The sequence below is a fragment of the Diaporthe citri genome (genome assembly GCF_014595645.1).
Source record: "Diaporthe citri strain NFHF-8-4 chromosome Unknown scaffold_6, whole genome shotgun sequence".
Lineage (NCBI taxonomy): Eukaryota > Fungi > Ascomycota > Sordariomycetes > Diaporthales > Diaporthaceae > Diaporthe > Diaporthe citri.
The window spans coordinates 1,288,763-1,307,228 of NW_025064851.1; the positions used below are offsets into that span (position 1 = coordinate 1,288,763).

The 18,466-nt window shown below is 54.2% G+C and overlaps 5 protein-coding genes across 5 annotated transcripts; 1 reads left to right on the forward strand and 4 right to left on the reverse strand.

Annotated features, from left to right (window-relative positions):
- Positions 1 to 2,804: 2,804 nt before the first annotated feature.
- Positions 2,805 to 3,735, forward strand: INS49_012371 (uncharacterized protein; the record flags this gene model as incomplete). Its single annotated transcript, XM_043173075.1, has 3 exons — positions 2,805 to 2,843; positions 2,940 to 3,230; positions 3,379 to 3,735. The coding sequence occupies 3 exons, from the start codon at positions 2,805 to 2,807 to the stop codon at positions 3,733 to 3,735; spliced, it is 687 nt and encodes a 228-aa protein (XP_043022372.1).
- Positions 3,736 to 4,076: 341 nt separating this feature from the next.
- On the reverse strand, positions 4,077 to 5,978 carry INS49_012372 (uncharacterized protein; the record flags this gene model as incomplete). Its single annotated transcript, XM_043173076.1, has 1 exon — positions 4,077 to 5,978. The coding sequence occupies one exon, from the start codon at positions 5,976 to 5,978 to the stop codon at positions 4,077 to 4,079; it is 1,902 nt and encodes a 633-aa protein (XP_043022373.1).
- Positions 5,979 to 7,384: 1,406 nt separating this feature from the next.
- On the reverse strand, positions 7,385 to 8,245 carry INS49_012373 (uncharacterized protein; the record flags this gene model as incomplete). The annotated part of the gene is made up of 1 exon (XM_043173077.1): positions 7,385 to 8,245. One exon carries the CDS (start codon positions 8,243 to 8,245, stop codon positions 7,385 to 7,387), a length of 861 nt encoding a protein of 286 aa, XP_043022374.1.
- Positions 8,246 to 11,709: 3,464 nt separating this feature from the next.
- On the reverse strand, positions 11,710 to 12,351 carry INS49_012374 (uncharacterized protein; the record flags this gene model as incomplete). Its single annotated transcript, XM_043173078.1, has 1 exon — positions 11,710 to 12,351. The coding sequence occupies one exon, from the start codon at positions 12,349 to 12,351 to the stop codon at positions 11,710 to 11,712; it is 642 nt and encodes a 213-aa protein (XP_043022375.1).
- Positions 12,352 to 12,596: 245 nt separating this feature from the next.
- INS49_012375 (uncharacterized protein) lies at positions 12,597 to 13,350 on the reverse strand (the record flags this gene model as incomplete). Its single annotated transcript, XM_043173079.1, has 4 exons — positions 12,597 to 12,653; positions 12,743 to 13,049; positions 13,134 to 13,196; positions 13,244 to 13,350. 4 exons carry the CDS (start codon positions 13,348 to 13,350, stop codon positions 12,597 to 12,599), a joined length of 534 nt encoding a protein of 177 aa, XP_043022376.1.
- Between the last annotated feature and the right edge of the window lie 5,116 nt (positions 13,351 to 18,466).

Sequence of the window (18,466 nt, forward strand, 5' to 3'; positions counted from 1 at the left end):
TACTACCAGGTGTAATTGCAGAGGCGCTTAAATGCGCTGTTCTGGGGTGCCTGATTTGCTGGGCTCCACACCGGTCGTTCCCAAAACAGGTGCAGGCAAGCGAGATGTCTTACTCCTGTACTCTGCTGCATGGAGACCGGGGTTGAGAAAGATGCGCCGACTTCCTATACCAGATAGAGATGGCTGCATGAGGGCCAGCCACTCGATTTGTTTACTCTTCCCCCCTTCCCCCCCCGACGTGAATCCCAGTCGTCTCCCATTTACAAGCAGGTCTCTCTGTCTCACGTTTTATTCTCTAGACCTTAGATGACTGCACGAAATGCTTCTAGCTTATGTCTCAGCAATTGGTCTTCATATCATTTGTTACCTGAGATGAGGGCCTCCAATCATCAACGCCGCTACCTGTTGACGACATTGAGTGTCTTCCTTTGATACTACCGAGTCCAGCAATCACCATATCGTCACCCACTTCAACGAGGAATCTAAGCAGTGCACGTCTTCGGTGTGATCAATTTCCGGTTCTTAACCACCCAGGCCGAAAGCCCTTGCGACACAAAGACGGACATTTTGGCCTTCAACACTGTTTGGTCATGGTCAAAAAAAACGATGCCATAGCCCTGATATTGGTGCTACTCATCTCCTTCTTCGCCCTGTTGACATACCTCCTTCTCCGCCTAGTTGGTCAAGCCAGGGACACAGGATCCGAGAAGACGTATCCATCATCATATACAATATCTGAATCCTCTGACGCGGATCCAAGGCCCAACCCAAGGCCCAGACCACCGCCTAGCCCACAGCGCGGTGGGAACATCAACATCTCACCGCCACCACCGCCACCACCGCCAGACCGAAGACCAAGCGGACAAGTCAACGTGTCTCCGGTCGGCGGCCGGGGTCACATCAACGTGGCACCCGGACTGGGCAGAGGGGCCGTCAACATCGCAAGCAGTCATGGAATCGGTCGCGGAGGTGCTGTGAATGTTCCAAGGGACGATATTGGGCAGGGTAGAGGGGGCAATGTAAATGTAGCTTGATGAGCAGCAGAGTGCACGTTCTTGAAGTAGACGTTATGATGGCAAGACCCGGGAGGTAGCAATTTTGACTCTCATGAGAAAACGTGGCATATCAACACGAGATTGACAGCTTCTTCGCAAGAGTACTAATTCCGATATTTCAGATAGGGGAGAAGTGGCCTGTCAGGGCCCTCAGGAGCCTCCCAGAAATCGAAATTCCACAGACTGGGGACATGGCAAACTTCTTGTTGAGCACGTGGCGTGCAGTCCGTGGTTGAAACTTTAGGTTGTCTTGTAAATATTTCTTAACCGAATCGAACCGAGTATTTATAATGTACCCAAATTTGATGTTGTGGGAAAAGAGAGAGAAAAAGAAAATAAGTCTGGCAGTGTGAGGCAGGGACAATGCGAAGAATCTCTAAGTACCGCCAGACGCACGGTATACGATGACGGTTTGGTATAGGTGGCAAGGGGGTCTATAGCCTGCTCAGGACCGTCTCAACGAAACTTTTTGGACTCGGCTAATAGACCCAGTGGTAAAATGACGAACCGTGATGAGGTGGCGCGATTTCTGTGTGCTCTACAGGCGGTTATCAATTGTTGCCTGAATCGAGTGGAGCCGCGCATCGAAAGGTGGGTTTCTCTTACTCCGGAGCTATCTGGCCCAAGAAGAGCTTACGGATGTTCTGCGAGTCCGCAAACCTGCCTGATGGAAGATCAACAAGTCAAGGCTGTACTCGCTCAATGTCATGAAGCTGCAGCACGACCTCGGGAGTGTTGGTCACATCTTACACGAAGCTAACTCTGTGAAATTTCAACGGGTAAGGTACAAAATGAAAGCAGATATCTATCAACGCGGGGTGGTATCAATGCTATACAGATCCTGTTCGTCTATCGGAACCCGCTGCCTAAACAGCAATGGTGCCCAATAATTATCTTTTGCTTAGGCTGCTTAGGTAATAATATTTATTTCTGTATTCATTTGTTGTTGGATTCCATTCTGGTCTGCAAATGTCGTGTAGTTGCATTGCTTGTCAACTGTATCTGATACTCTCAGTGTTCGCAGGATGCACTGAATGGAACATAGTTCACTCTGTTGACAGTTATGATATAGGCGTGCTGTGTATAACGAAATGAGGCAAGCATAACTCGAATTCAGCAATGTGTACAATATTCATCTACTTCACTCAATACATGGAGCGCCCCCGTTTTTCAATTTCGGGGGGAACTTGACTTGTAGTTGAAATTCGAGGTAGTGAGAAAGCGTTGGCGTATGGTCCCTTACTGAAATCATGCGGAAGCATAACTTCTCTCTTACAAATGAAAAAAAGCAGCCGATGCCCATTTTGCATGTTGATCTGGTGAGGCGCAATGAAGCCGCACGTCAGCTACCATGGCCTTTTTCAGTTCGATCTAATTGGGTCGAACGCCATCGGTCCACTCGCTCCTTATTATTAAGCTGGCTGCACATATGGTAGCAGTAAGTAACCAAGTGCCTCGGCACAGGGGGAGACCACACTGCCAGCCAATCACAACAGCAACAACCAAGCTGAGCAAACAAGATTAGGTAAGCCCTGTCTGAGCCGTCGGGAAGCTCCAAATGTTTGACGGCATCACTTCCAGGGCGGCGACAGCATCATCAACTTCCTGCCATTGATCTCTACACAGCCCACCATGGCAAGCAAAATCGCCCCCCTAGTATTCAGAACGGCTGCCCGCTCCGCACGGAGGGCGGCAAGGCCACAGACTCGCGCATTCTCCGTCACAACCTCAAGACCGAGCGACTCGCTCATGGTCGTACGTGCCACCCGAGAACACCCTCCCTCTGTTGTGTCCCGTCGTCACCATCCACCTCGGCGCATAAGTCTTGTGGACAGCCAGCTGGAGACTGTGAAGAGAAGCTAACGAGGCCCCCGATTGCAACAGCACCGAAACACACCCGACAACAACCCCAACATCCCCTTCAAATTTACCGCCAAGAATGAAGCCGTCATCGCCGAGATCCTCAAGCGGTACCCACCACAATACAAGAAGGCCGCAGTCATGCCGCTGCTGGACCTGGGCCAGCGCCAGCACGGCTTCACCAGCATCAGCGTCATGAACGAGGTCGCCCGCATCCTCGAGATGCCCCCCATGCGAGTCTACGAGGTCGCTTCTTTCTACACCATGTACAACAGGACGCCCGTTGGCAAGTTCTTCATCCAGGCCTGCACTACGGTAAGCTTGCCCTCGCTGTACAAGAAGAACTGGGGGATAGGTGGAGGAGGTTACAAATAAGAGATGGAATCAATCCGACGGATATACGCAAGGAATCCGCAGAAAGGGCAAATAGCACACAAGCTGACCTGTATTCCAACACGCACAGACACCCTGCCAGCTCGGCGGCTGCGGCTCCGACTCGATCGTCAAGACGATCGAGGAGAGCCTGGGCATCAAGGCGGGCCAGACGACCGCGGACGGGCTCTTCACCTTCATCGAGGTCGAGTGCCTCGGCGCCTGCGTCAACGCCCCCATGGTGCAGATCAACGACGACTACTACGAGGACCTGACGCCCGAGACCACCAAGAGCCTGCTGACCGCGCTGAGGGAGAGCGCCGGCGACGTCAGCAAGATCCCCAAGCCGGGCCCCCTGAGCGGCCGCCAGACGTGCGAGAACAGCGCCGGCCAGACGACGCTGCTGAGCGAGCCCTACGGGGCTGAGGTCACGAGGTCGGATCTGTGAGCAGGTGGGTAGAGATACGGGTCTTTTGGCGTCTGACTTCATGCAATATGGCCGTCTCATTGTCGAGAGCAGATCGTTAGACAGACAGTGCGAGGCGATTTATGGACGGGGACAAGGGAAAAGAGACCAGAGAGAGCAGAGCCCTGCTGGTTGTACATATGAATTTGTATTGCGCGTCGTATCAAGACCTTTGTGAGACAATTTTGGCCTGCAGCAGTGCTATCTTTCTCGAGAACATGTGATCCCAGAAACCCATCGTCCGTTAATGCAAGAACGCCGACCCCTGTTCCGAGGTGAGATGAAGTAAATCAAAAAAGTCAAGCTCATCGGAGCCCGGACGCTCAAGGCTCTCTCTTCTCTGCACCCAGCCTCAGGATCCAGCCGTCTCCCAATCTCTTATTCGCGCCGTCCAATCCGCCCCAGACAACAATGCCCCTCTCCTCGAGCTGACCCATGTGCGCCGTGGCGAACCAGCCCCTCGGGCCGGGACCCTGAGCCGCGGCGTCGTCCTCGTCGTCATACGCCTCGGTCTCGACGCGGAACCACTTGCCCTCGACGGGCCTCTCCTGGCCCTTGCTGCCGCTCCTGCCCCTGCCGAACATGCCCATGACGGACGAGGCGGCAGTGGCCCTGGGGAGCTCGTACGCCCAGATGTCGTCCCAGAACTTGCCGGCCGCCTCGTGGCCTGCCTCGCTGGGGTCCCGCTCGCCCAGTAGCAGTATCAGGTACTCGCGGCCGCCGACCCCGCCGATGGTGACGGTCTGCATCCCGGCGACGCTGCGGTTGCCGGGCCAGTGCGGGTTGACCTCGGCCTTGAGGGGCACGCTGGCCGCCTCGTCCTTGTCCTCGCCGGCGGCGGCGTTCTCCTCCGCGGCCGCGACGAGGGGCGCGGCGGGGCTGCCCGCGAGCTCCGGGAAGATGCTCTTCCACTGGCCCCTGGCGCTGAGGACGACGTCCCGCTCGCTACTGATGTTCTCGAAGGTGTCGACGCCGAGCTCGAGGTAGTCCAGCTGGCCGCCCTCCTCGCCCTCGCCGTTGAAGCCGCCGAACCTCCAGAGCCTGGAGCCCGCGACGCCGAGGCTCGTCCCGCCGCGCGGCTTGCCGGGAGCCGAGGGGAGCTCCTGCCACACCCTCGAGCGCACGTCGAAGGCCCAGGTGTCGTTGGCCCGACCTTCGGCGAAGCACCCGCCGTGCACGATCAGGGTGCCGTACCCGTCGTCGTCCTCGTCCCGGCTGTTGTTCGCGACCTGGCCCACGGCCGGGTTGTCGCCCTGCGCCCACTCGGCCCACGTTTCGGTCTTGGTCTCCCGGGTTGCGAAGTCCCGCGGCTGGTCCAGGCCGGCCACTGAGTGGTAGCTCCTCGCCGCGGGGTAGAAGTGCCTCTTGTCGGCGAAGGCCGGGGATATGGGGCCCGCTGCAGGGAGGAGGGGGTCCAGGTAGCTCCACAGGTGCGTCTTGGTGTCGAACACCCACACTCGGCCGTGCTCCTCCAACGGCGCCAGGTCGGGGCCACCGCGCCCGCCAAACAGGAAGATACGGTTGCCAATGACGGCTGTGGCATGTCCAACGCGCGGGGAGGGGACGTCGCCCAGGGAGGAGCGGTCGAAGTCTGCGTGGGCGGGGCCCTTGTCCTTGGAGGTGCTGGGGTCCGGGCCGTCGGCGATGTTCTCCGACCCGGTCACGACGTCGTCGGACGCCTCGGCCGAGGTGCCGAGGGGCACCTCAGCCAAGTCCTTCTCCTTGCTATCGTCGTTGCCGTCGTCGCTGGGGGCGATGACAGTGGGGACCTGCGGGACCTCTTGCTTGGGCGCTGCCTTGGCCTTGACGGCGTAGTAGTCGGCGCCGGCGCTGCTGAAGGGCAGGGTGATGATGTGCATCTCGTTGTCGACTGGCTCGCGGGGCCGGATCTCGCCGCCGAAGATGTAGGCGCTACCGGCGACCACGTTGACCGAGTGGGATGACCGCGGCATGGGGGGAACGTCGATTCGCTCCCAGGTGGCCTTCTGCGTGGGCGTACCCGGGTGCGCTGCCCCGGCTCCGAAGGCTGGCATCTTGGGGAGCCTCGACGAGAGGTCGGACAGGTTGGGAAAGTTGGCAGGCATCGATGGCATCGATGGCATCGCTGGCATCGCTGGCATCGCTGGCATGCCGGGCAGGTTTGGTCTGGGGATATTGCCCACTTGGCCCTGGGCTTGGGACATGAGGTCGGTGGTCCGACGCTTGAGAGATCCGAATGTCTCCATGGCTGGTTGTGGTGCTGGATTGGTGATTTGAGAAGGTAGGGCAAGGTGGTGGGAGGAAGGGAGGGAGGTTCGTCGAATGGTATTTGGGGCGATGTGATGATGGATGGAGCTCGCCTGCTCTCTTTATTATTATCCTAGTGGCTGAGTCCGTTTGCGTGTCTGTCGCAGTGGAGGAGCTGCGGTAATGAGCAGGGAGCTTCGCTGTGACGTAGGCGCGATCCGTATAACGGCTGATCTGCACTCGCTTCCGCCACGAGGACACTCGGCTGATCTGCAGATAGACAGCTTGCAATCAAGGCAGGCCCTTGGCCAAATCACAGGCTAACAGTACTCGAGTAAACCCGCAAAAAGAAGAAGAGCCTCTATTGCAATCAATCAATTGACCTGGTTGAGTCCACGTAGACACGAATGGTACGTATACGGCGTACAGAGCAGTTCCCGAACTGCGGGGTTCGTAAACGGTGGACCCTGACTCGAACACCACTACTCAGCTTGTTCAGCTGCTCAGGGGCAAAGCCTCACTACACCTACGTGGGTGTGTGAAGGGTTCGGGTTCAAATCTGGGAAAGATACCCTCCCCCCCTTATACGACCCCCGTTTCGACTTACACGCATGTTACGCATCCCCACCATTTCTGCTAGCTACATCTTAAAGTCCCTAAATATGCACACAACAGGACCTCCATAGATATTATTAGTGATATGTGTGGGAGTTATGATACATAGCTGTATTACTCTCGCAACATACCATTGAAAAAAGGATCACACAATCAACATGTCATACCGCAGGAGGCAGCAATAAGGAGCAGACTTTACACTGACACAGCTCTGTAACATACTTGTCCCAACGCTTAGACTGGTCTTGCAGAGGTGCTGTAGCCCTGAACAGATTTGTATCAATTTGTAAGTCCATTCAACATTCTCGTCTCGACAGAAACAGAAATTGTAAAAATGACAATTGGCTCGTTGATGGAACAATTTGAAACTTCAGTACGAGCAGAACGCCATGGCACTAGTTCCAAACCGACAGTGTAGAAGGAGGTGGACGGAAGCCATGTTTTAATGAGCTCAAGAACTTGGGATCCTTTTGAGTCTAATCAAAGCGCACACACGCACATTCACCATAGCATGAAAGACTTTGTAAGGAACGTCATCTGTCATCAATTTACAGCTTTCTATCTATGTACAGCCCACCATATTATCGGTCTCACCTCCCTCCCAGCCAGCGCCTAAAGAATGTGGTATAATAATGCAAAACGAAGTAAAAAGAAACCAGCAATGGGAAGGGGATAGCTGATCCAGATCAGCTATGCCTCCCAGCCTTTTTTGACCGACCCATCCATCCAGAATGACCAGGGTATCGAACTGTGTGCCTCAACGTCTGAGCTCGATATGGTATGTACCAATCTACTCCTCGGTCTTGAGGGCACGGGCGAACCTGCGCTTGGCGAGGTTGTACTCGATGGCCCTCTTCTTGGCGGCGGCGCTCTGGGTGAAGGCGACGGAGCCACCGAAGGGGCCGGCGAGGGCGGAGTTGGCCATGCGGGCAATGCAGACGTTGTTGGCGCCACCGACAGAGCCGGAGCAGGTCATGCCAGCGGGCATCTGGACGGCGATGGGGAAGTCCATGGTGGAAGCACCGGAGAGACCACCGATGCCGATGCCGGGAACGTCCTGGGTCATCTGAGCATCCTTGAAGGCAGCGGGGTCGGTGCCGCCGGAAGTGGGATCGATGGCGGCGGTCAGGGGACCGGCACCGTCCTGGTTGACCTGGTGGAAGGTCATCTGCAGGGTGCCATCATCCTGGGTGGTGGGCAGACCCTGAGCGGCGGCCATACCGGTGGCGGCTTTGACGGCGGTCTCCTGAGTACCCTTGGGGGTCTTGGTGCCACCGTTGGCAGCACGGGGCAGGTTGGCGCGGCGGGCGAGGGCAGCCTCGTGGATCTCACGGGCAGCAACGACAGCGGAGGTGTTGGCGCCGGCGCCGTCCATGAAGAGGCTCACCATCTTGGAGGCATCGACGGGGCCACCTCCGTTGGTGCGGCCCAGAGCGGTAGCCTTGGAGGTGCCGAGCTCCTTGTCGCGGATGATGGAGGTGTCGGCCTCAGAGCCACATCGGGGCGAGGCGCAATCACGGGGAGTGCCATCAGCGACCGAGAGACCGGGCAGGGTCACACCGTTGGCACCCTGGACGGCGGAGACGACACCGTGGGCGAAGACGTTGGTGGCAGCGTAAGCCGCGATGAGGATGGCACTTGAGTACTGCATCTTGACTGATTTCTGGTTGATGTTTATAAACTGAAAGAGCTGTTTGCGGGCCGAAAGAGGTGGCTGAAGTTAAGAAGACTGTAAAAACTTGGAGCTCCGGGCTCTAGGGCAAAGAAAGGCTGATGATGAGAGACTGATTAGACGACTGATGAAGCTGCTGATGATGATGAGAAGAGAAAACTGGAGCGAGAGGAGGCAGTGGCCCGTGAATCTTATAGAGATTTCGGATGCCAACCGGCTTGGTACAGCTTGGTACAGCTTGGCTTGCATCTTGGCGATGCTTGACAGGCTTGGTTCTCTGGGCGCCAAGTTGCCATGCAAAAGAGTTCGGACTCGAGGTGCTCTGTATTCTCAGAGATCAGGTGAAGCAATGATCCGACGATAGAGTTGAGGCAGTGTGGCTGCTAGCCCAGACGCTGAGCCGGGAGAGGCCCAGCCCGCCATGCCTGCAGGTGACGGGAGTGGCTGCAGATCCTCGCGGCGAGGTGCCAGCACGTGTTGCGATTGGCCGTCTGTCGAGGAACGGGCAGCATGGTATGTACATCTCCCGGGTGTGCAAAGGGGTATAGCCTGGTGTCACTGGGGGCCGGGAAGGAGGAAGGAGGAAGGAGAACAAGATCGGCACGGGCTGCAGCGGCCACTGGTGCTCGTCATGCAAGGCAGATTTGGTTGCGATCGTGGTGGATTGCTCTTGAGTGCAGGGGGCATGGGGCTTGAGTGCTGCTCGTCAACGTCAGGAACCTGTGGTGCCCAGGGCCGAGGGCAGTTATGTTTTGGAAACCCCATCCCAGAAACGGGGTGAAGGGGGTCAAGGAGCGCTTGCGATTTGCTGATCAGGTGAAACGAGGTCTGTTTAAGCATTTGAGCCGCACTGGGATTGCTCCACTGAGATTGGGTGCAGGGGTGCACAGCAAGGGAAGGAAGGGCCGGGTGCAGTGGGGCTGAGCCGGCTCTTCCTGTCCTACTGCCCTGCTCCTGCTGCTTGTCTCCTCCCCTTGCCCCTTCTCCTTCGACTCCAGCCTTGCCTGCATGTGGCCTTAATCATTCCAGAAGCGGGCAAGGCTGCGGCTGCCCACTCGGCGGCCCCTTTCAACAAACCAAACCCACACCGCAGTTGACCCTGATCTGCCAGGGGTCGAGCAGATCATGTCAAACACAGCCGGTCACGCTTCTTGGAACATGGCGCCCATGCCTGGAAACTACTGCCAGTTGCCGCCGCCGCCTCCTCATCATGCACCTGCAGCCCCCGTCTGCAGCTCGCGACTAACTCGATTCCTGGCCACAGGCCTCAATTCGTCTCTTGACAACTCATGACTGATTCTCCTGATGGGCGCAAGGCACCCGAGAGGCACCTCAGAGGCACATAGACGTGGCGCCACACTGCATATTCCTAATGGCAAATTAAGCGCACGGCACGCTGCAGTTCGATAAGCGTTGCTGCCGCCGATGTCCGGGAACTAATCTCATCACACATCTTGGTCACATAGTAGGAACTCAAAGACGCGCCTGCACATGGTTTCGCACAGCCTGCGCCCGGGGAGGTGGACTCCCCACTGTTACCTGGCCTGCGGGTCAGTGTTTGCCGCCAAGGGAAACGCTTGAATCTCGTCAGTGCAATCGTAATCGGCATTGGAAACAAGGAGCCTCCTGCTTCCATGCTCCACCGGCTGCACATGCCTGTGCACACTGGCTTTGCGTCCCGAGTACCGTAGCCACGCGTGCCCAGCAATGTTCAGTGGTGGCCCAAGATTGATCAAGCTTCTACCAAGACATGTCGAAGGCTTGGCCGCTGCCGATCGCTTATCCACCGCACACATTCCACCAAATCACCAGCGTCTTCGTCCCGACTTCCCTCTCGTCTCAGCAACAATATGGATGGCATAACTCCGTGCCAGCGGGGGAAATGCAACCCGGATGGGCGCGTGGCCGCCCCGTGCGTCGTTTCCGCCACGTCCCGCCTCCTGCACACGATCTAGACGACTTGGTTTCGGGGCCCTCCTCTTTGTCATCGTCTCAACCTGAGGCTCAAGATCCGGGCGGTAGTGCAAGGTTCACTTAATCCGGTAATTCTTCCCCTGCTGAATGGCTGAGTCGTCTGGACTAGTCGATGGGATTGATTCAGGGTGGGGACGCTGATTCGTGGACTGGGGAGGGGCCTCTATCTTTTCAACCTCGGGTGCATCGGCGTTTCGATGCGTCCAAAACAAAACAGCACTCACCGAACATGTTTGAGGCGCAGGTTGCGGCCCCAAGGCAGAGTTTTACCCCCCCCCCCTGCGACTGCCGCTGGAGTCATACTCGGCCTCTCGCCTATCGGGGACGGCATCATGCATTGCACATGATTGATTAGGATTCGCCAGTTTAGTCTGGAAGCAGGCATCATCAGGCTGGCCCCAAGGCCATCAGTCGGAGCGCGTACACAAATCCTCAGGGGGCTTCAAACACATCGCAGCTTTGTCTGATTTAGGAACAGACAACATAGAACGAGCCGGATCTCCCGCTCCCTATCTCCCGTCCCAGCTTGGCGTCTGATAGTGACAAAGTCGTTGAACTCGAGTCGTTGAGCTCGATGTTGGACCAATATTGCCCGGCAAGACCGTTCAGATTCTTCTTGCTCCTAGTTTTCGCCTCAAATCTTGTCATCTAACAATAGCACACGGAGCAATCATCATCAGAACTTGGTCACATTTTCCAACTCACAAGCATACGCGTACACGCACCTGCGGGCGGTTGGACTGTCCAGATTTCTCCTCTGTTCAGCGTAACGGCACGAGCTCAGGAAGTGAATACACAGTCAAATCACAAAAAACAACAGTGTCGGCTTGTTCTATCGTCCTCCATGATTCCATTGTACTTTCGTATCGGACGAAAATCTTTATTAACTCATGTGTTCAAGATACAGATAATCCCGCAAAGCCTCGTACCGGACCGAGTCACACATTGCATACCAATAGTCGGAGTTCACGTACGAAAGCAAACACTATACGCCATCTCTGAAAATATATGGTGTCCCGTGGGATTCTCTCGCGCCTCGTGTTGCCCACGGCTCCTAATATCTTTTGACAATACCCAGCAATGATATTTAGAAAATTACAATGACCAGTACTTTAGCCACACATCAGTATCTTTCCGCATAGAAACCCCCCGGCCTCTGCAGACAGCAGAAGACGAGTCGAGGGATGGCATTTCACACAGAAGACTGCATACCCACCCAGGTCGGTAAGCAAAGTGCTTGACAATTGTGGATTATAGCAGCTATGAGAGACTAGGAAGACGTGCGTAGGTTGAAATGAACCAGCAAAACACACAAAACAGTCGACCAAGGAGATAAATAGCCATAAATCGTGATGTAGTCAAGAGCCAGCGAATCCTTCCGCAGAACCCCATCTGCGCCGCCCGAGCACACACACACATATGTGCTCGACTAAAGGGTTCCCGGCTGTGCATGTGCGTTGTCATCCGCCTCAGCCCCGCTGGAACCGCACGTGTTTCCCAAGCCCGGGAGAGGCGGACTGACTAGCCTTCCTCTTCGGCGAGGTTGTCTTGGCCAGTGTGCCTGGCTTCTCGTGCGGGGGACCGTCCAGCACTGCCTTTGTCTGGTAGAGCGAGGCGAGCATGTCGGCGTGCTTCCTCGCGACGTGGGGCTTCACGTTGTCGGGCCGGTTCTTGAAGACCTGGTAGCAGATGGGGCACTGGGAGTCCTTGCTCCTGTGGTTGCGCGTGATGTGCTTCTCCACGGCCGCCGCCAGCCTCTTCAACGACCTCTTCACGCTCGTGTCCGGCTTCCACCGGCAGATCTTGCATTCGGGTATCGAGTTGTCGGCGGCTGGTGGGGAGTCCTCGCTTGTCGGGGGCGAGTGAGCCATGGTGACGTCGCTGGATACCGGGGAGAACGAATCGTGGGCGGGATAGGCACTGCCGGCGACCTCCAGGGCTATGCCATGTTCTCCCAGTGAGCTGATGGCTGATTCGGGCATAAACGAGGAGAAGGCTTCTCGTTGGCTCCACTGATTTTGAAGGAAGCTTGTGAGTTCACCCTGGCATTCCTTTTGGACATAGTCGTAGTCCATGTTGGTATCACTACCCGCGGAGAATAAGGACCTCATGGTCCCGATGTGTTGTTTCTTGCAAAAAGTTATCTACTGAAAGCTCGAACCCGCAGGGCGGGTCACCGACGTGTGGGGGTTCGCAAGGCAGTTGAGGCATGTTGGCCCACTGAGACACGTTCGAGCCATCGATGATTGGCGTTTCGATCCACGCAACATTCGAGGGAGACCATGTAAGTTGCGTCGACGATGAAGAAACCGCCGACGGGATTCCTTGTGATGAGAAAGTGCTACAGGGCCCACTATCACATGACGAGTTCGTAGTTGTAGAACTTGGGCAGGAGTTGCTGCTGTATGGCCCACTTGCATGTGACGACGCCGGGTTGAATTGCGTGACGATCGGATCAACGGCGAAACTTCTGTTATGCTGCTGGCTGAGAGGGTAGATTACCTGAGAGTCGATCTCGGAACTACCACACAAATATGACACGGGCGATACTTGGTCTCTCTCCTGGGAAGGGCCAGCGTCGAATGAGAGGGATGACGATGGCGAAGATACAGTAGAGGAAGATCGTGCTGGGGAGCTAGGGTAGCCCAGGACATTGTCAAGACTTCTCCTGAACTTCAGCATGGCCTTCTCGCCGTGGCCCCTGGCAGGCATTCGGACATCTTTCTGACAGCCGGGACAGGTATATTGTCTCGGGTTGGACTTGAAATGCTGGCATTTCTCAAGATGAGTGATTACGTCGGCGAAGGTGCTACACTGTTGATTGCAGCTTAGGAGAGGGCAGTTCCAAGTGTCTTGAACTTGAAGGCAATGTCGCTCATTTAGGCAGATGTACCATTCCATTAGAATGTACTTCAGGTGTCTCTTCGACGAGGGTTCGCGCGCGCGCTCCTTGAACCTGTCATTTGGTCAGCCATCGCTCAAGCACAGGATCGTCGGACTTACACGCATTGCGCGGTGTGCTGGTTGTTCTTGTCATATGCTTGTAGGCAAGTCGACTGCTGCGCCGCAGCCTCACTTGGGCTCTCAAGTCCTTGACGCTGATAAGCCATGTTTGCCGGCAAACCGATCGAATACTTCTCCGGCGACGAGGCTGTGGGAATACTGGACTGCGAGGCTATGCCCGAATTCTCTCAAGCATGTACAATGTTTATGGATTTTGTGTTTGGCCATTCTCAAGCAGGAAACTGGATTGTTATAAACAAATTCGATGCTTGCTTCTGCCATACTCAAAAATGTGTTGCCTTGTCTGGCACCATGGAATCTCATCACCCTTCAGGAAGGCTCCCAGGCCCTCATGGTAATGAGTTGGCATCGTATTCCTTCCACTACCCATGCACTGGATACATTCGTCATAAGGTCTGGCAGCACTGGTTGCCTGAGGAAGCTCGGGAGTGACTGGCCCTGCATGGAAGGGTCGACACCTTCGGGAGGCCCATCCAATAATACCTCCACGAAGACACGAAGACACGAAGCATGAAGTGTTGTGAAGGGATGCAGAGGATCCAAGGAACATGCAGGGTGTCGAGTGGAAAAAAGGCACGAGCGGTTGACGTCGTTTGTGTCGTGACAGGGTGGCGGTTCGCCGTGGTTCGCGAAAGGGTGCAGAGTCCGAACATCGGTAACGGGAACGAAGAGTCCGCAACCTTGTGTGCTGGGAAAACAATTAGCATGTTCTGGGACCGAGGAGTGCAAGGTCCAGTGGAAGGGTGCCTCGGTCCGTTCAGGCCGACAGGGTCCGCGAAGGGGCGAAGGGGGCAATGCAAACATGCGCAGGTGATGGACTCAGAGTTGCAGCGATCGAGCCCTCTGGCGTAGTTCCAATAGCTGCATCGTTGCCTTTTCTCTGTCGGTCAAGCCGTCCGAATGAGGAAACAGAGCCTCAAGGCGGGCACACTGTGATGGCAGTGCACCATTTGGGCCGGCCTTAGACAAAGTCTTGTGGCTGTCACCAAAAAGCAGGCAGGCTTGGAAGGGGCTGGCAAGGAACGGTAATCGATGGGTGTAAATATCCAGCGGTGTAAAGAGAGAAGGCATCCTCCATCGAGAACTGGAGTATATTCGAGGACGGATAGGTCGCTGTTATAATATGCCAATGCTGATCACCTGTGGAAATGGCCCCCAGAGCTGAAACCCATAATTATCTGGAAAGATGGAATTTGAAGACGGACGATGGGGTCCTAGTACCATATTAGCGAAGATGAACATGACCGGCAGAATGCGCCCCCAAAATGCCAGCCTCCACGGTCTCGATCCCGCCCCAGCAATTACCATACATATCATAACACTGGTGCCCGACACACCACACAGGATTCTGCAGCGCCCAGGAAAAGCATGCGCTTGATAAGAGCAAAGCCCCTCATCTCAAAGACACATGCCTGTTTGGGCGTAGTAGTGCATCGTGATGAGCATTCGACCGCCCCGGAAGAGAATGAATCAGTCCTGACCACCGTGTCTAAGCCGCTCCTGTGCCTCTCGTGCATGCGTAAAGCGGGGCGTCGACGGGGTCATTGGTGGTGTTCGACACCCACATGCAGTGGCTTGAACCCGTGCAGAAGACCGGATTTGGGGGCGATGGCTTGCAATTCAGCCTGCGAACTCGTACAGTTCAGGCCGCCCCCGACTTCTCAGACCGAGGAAGTGTGTAACCGCTGTCTCAAAATATCAGCAACGTTCTTAGGAACGAGGAAGAGGCACTCACATACACTCCAAGATCCCTCTAAGTCGACGGATCCTCCAAGTGCAACTGGTAGAGGCCTTTCCTTGCACAAATCCTTCTTGGTTCTCTCAGGCTTCCAGTAAAAAGGACGAACACGGGATACTGGGTCATGTGCGCATCAGCGTCTGTATGATTTGGAGGAATTTGAGAGGACAGCACAGCAGCTTCAGAGACACGAAGACGCTCGCCGGCATGGGATAATCTTTATACCTATGGACTGACGCAACCGTCCTACGATTGACTCATCCATAAAGCTCCGGAGTCCTAGACTCTCGTCAGGTGTTCTTTGATGACGGCACCACCGTGGGACACAGGACACCAGTGGCGACGTCCAGAAAAGGAGAACACCTGCTCGACACTGAGTCGCTGCTGGCAAGCCACACCTAGGCTTTCTGAGCTAGTGTGCTCGGCGTTCGTAGGAAAGGCTGCCACCTCTTAACACAATTGAGGTTGCTGAAGGCCATCAGCTGCTGTCAGCAAGACCAAGTGGATAAAAATAATGATGGGATTTCATCGGTTGAGAGGGAAATACTGACCTCGTGAATTTCTGAGAACCATTCTGGCCCCTGGGTCTTTTTAACCAGGCCAGGCGGGAACCAGCATGTTTCATTCACCCAGGTTAGCAGGCATCCGTGTTCCCACACGGCTCGGTGGTTATCCGGCGTGATAGCTGTCATGACCGGTCACAAATTTACCCTCATTTCTTTTCTGCATTCATTTTTTTCTGGCTCACTTGCCCACGTAATGATCCGAAACACCTCTTGTTGTCGGAGTCAATCCTTTTGCGTTCACCTTCCAGATTTTGACTCCATGAGTCTAGGGCAAGAAAAGTCTTTCCTGCCCACATCCTCGGCTTCGCACACGTTTAATTTCAGAATTTTTGCATTATTCGAGGACGCAAGTACCACCGGCTGCGCAGAATTGCAAGGTAACTTAAGGTACCAGGGCCTGGCCTCCCATGCGGCGAGAACAGCACCCAGTACTTTACGGACACGCTTCAGGGCACACTCTGAAGACTCAGACCTCAAGGCGTTGGTCACGTCAACAGTGGGACTTAGTAGACCACTTAATAAAGGCACGGTAGTCCATTCGAGGACGCAAACGTACTACTTTTGTTATCTTTCCTCCAAAACCTGCTCCTCTCTCTGGTCATTTGCGGATCAGGTCATCTTGTTGTCGCCTCAGATTTGGTGACAGAGTCACCTCGGCCACAATGCATCACGATCACTTATTTTCGAAAAGCATGACCGAGAACCTGTTGTAAATGTCAGTTATTGTTTTCTGGAGTAGATTCTCTTGATGGACTCAGACCACGGAATGTTGTCTACCGTTCCTTCGGCTCGTGTAGCAACTCTCAGTTGCCACCTCCTTTCCATCTTGGGATGCCAAATCATCCTGACCTCGGGAGGCTTCAACTTGCAACGAAATCTCGTCTCAATGGATATTCTGAATGATGATATGGTGGCATACAAACGGAGGCGCTGAGGACAGAGAAGGGACGTTACGTCGTGTCATTTTTGTCGAGCTACCTGCATGAGCACAAGCAATCACGCTGAAAAGCCTTCACGTCCTATATTTGTTGCATTCTGACTGAGCCTCGACGTCGAATTCATTAGCATGAGTTAGGCTTAAAAATAAAGCTCTAGTTTCGGACAAAGACGTGTGCTGACAAGTTTCTTAGTGTCAAACTTCGATGATATGTCGTTGGGCTTTACGTTGCCACCTGAGGCAGCCACGCATGGAGGCGAGTACGTGCACCAATGCAGGAAAGCCAGATACGTGACTATGAACCTGTTGGGATTGCACAAACATTAAAATGCAATACCAACAGTCTAAAAATAGAAATCAAATTCTCAACGTAGGTGGCCTGGCAGACTCGGACACCCACAGGCAGGCAGCGGATGAGCGACCTCATCTGCAACATAGATCTTAGCATCATTGGCTTCTCTATCCGCTTCTGCGTTGGCTTGTTCATTTTTCCAAGAGTCTTTTAGGGACTAGGTCTTAGCCAAGTTATTGTATACAATTTTAATGTAAATTCTAGCGCTTGTACCATCAGGGCCACTGATCTTCGAGCAGTAAGTAGACTTGATTCGTTTAGTAGATCTACGATACCTAGGTACTACTCTTTTGGACCAATATCGGTTGCTCCAGTTTGCAAAGGGCAACTGCAATGATGTATTTCCTACATCCTGATAATTTCGTATGTAGCAAGAAACACGATTCCGAGTTGATGTCGAAAACCCCAAATGTTTCCACCAGGCAGCATACAAAAATTCTGTCCGGCCACTGGAGATCTATCAATTCAGAGTGGAAGCCCAGTGATCTTTGTCAGGCATACAGTTTCACGAGCGGATCAATTGTTTGTAATTGATATTCTGCCTAGGCAACACCCAGTGCCGAAATCGATGATTGTTCTGATTTCGCATGTGGGGGAATTATGCATCAAAAATGTTGTGGAATAGGAGTCGGGGAATACAACTGCCTCCATCTTCCCTGAAAACGCAATTCCCGCGAAGAATGACACGTATAACTTATGTGCCACGAGAAAATGATTGGTATCAATACCTAACCAGAGCAATTATAGTGTAGTTTAAACTAGAAAGTATAGATATGTGGAAGTATGTATGACCTCTTCCCGGCCGCCAAGATGCTCTTCGCGGGCTCTCTTGGCGGGTTGCCTTCTGGGTATTTGGTCCTGCAGGGCGAAGACCGAATCATCTTCATGAGAACATTGTTTCAGGAATTGAATAAAAATTCCTTCTCAACAGCCGTGTTGGGATAGATTTGCTTGTAGACGTGATGATGAGCGATCTGTGTTAAGCGGCAGATTGCTGTCGGCTTGTAGAACTGACTATGCACCAGGGATCCCACAACAACTGTCTAACTATTCCAGACCAAACCAGACAACAAATACAAGCACTATTAATAATGCAGGGACAAGTTCTCCTCTATCTCTCGGACTGTATACTGCCGAGAATTACGGATCGCCGGCGCGGAGAATGTCTTGGGCTGAGTAAGACCCCAGGTCGTAATGCTCAGTCAAAGGGGCCTAGCGGCTTTCAAAAATGCATAATACATAAGCTTCTACCCCTTCGATCCTCGAATGACTGTTCTAGACCATTTGGTCTGGTTGGTAAATTCGTTGCTGGCTCTTGTGCCTCCCAGACATCGACTTCCCGGACGTCGTACGATATGGAGCTGTTTGCCCCTATGTCTGATCTCTGGTAATGACAATCGTCACGAAGATGTTGTACTGTTTTGATTGAGATGTGTAATTGCTAATCTGTACTTGGATTAAAAACAGGGATGCTACAACAAGTCAAAAACGAATGATACCAGTCTTGCGTGCGAGTCCTCGATGATGACAGGGAGGATTCACGAACAGGACCACAGTGTCCCCAAGCATATATTGTCGATAAAAGCAGAGGTAGGCATTATGATTTAGT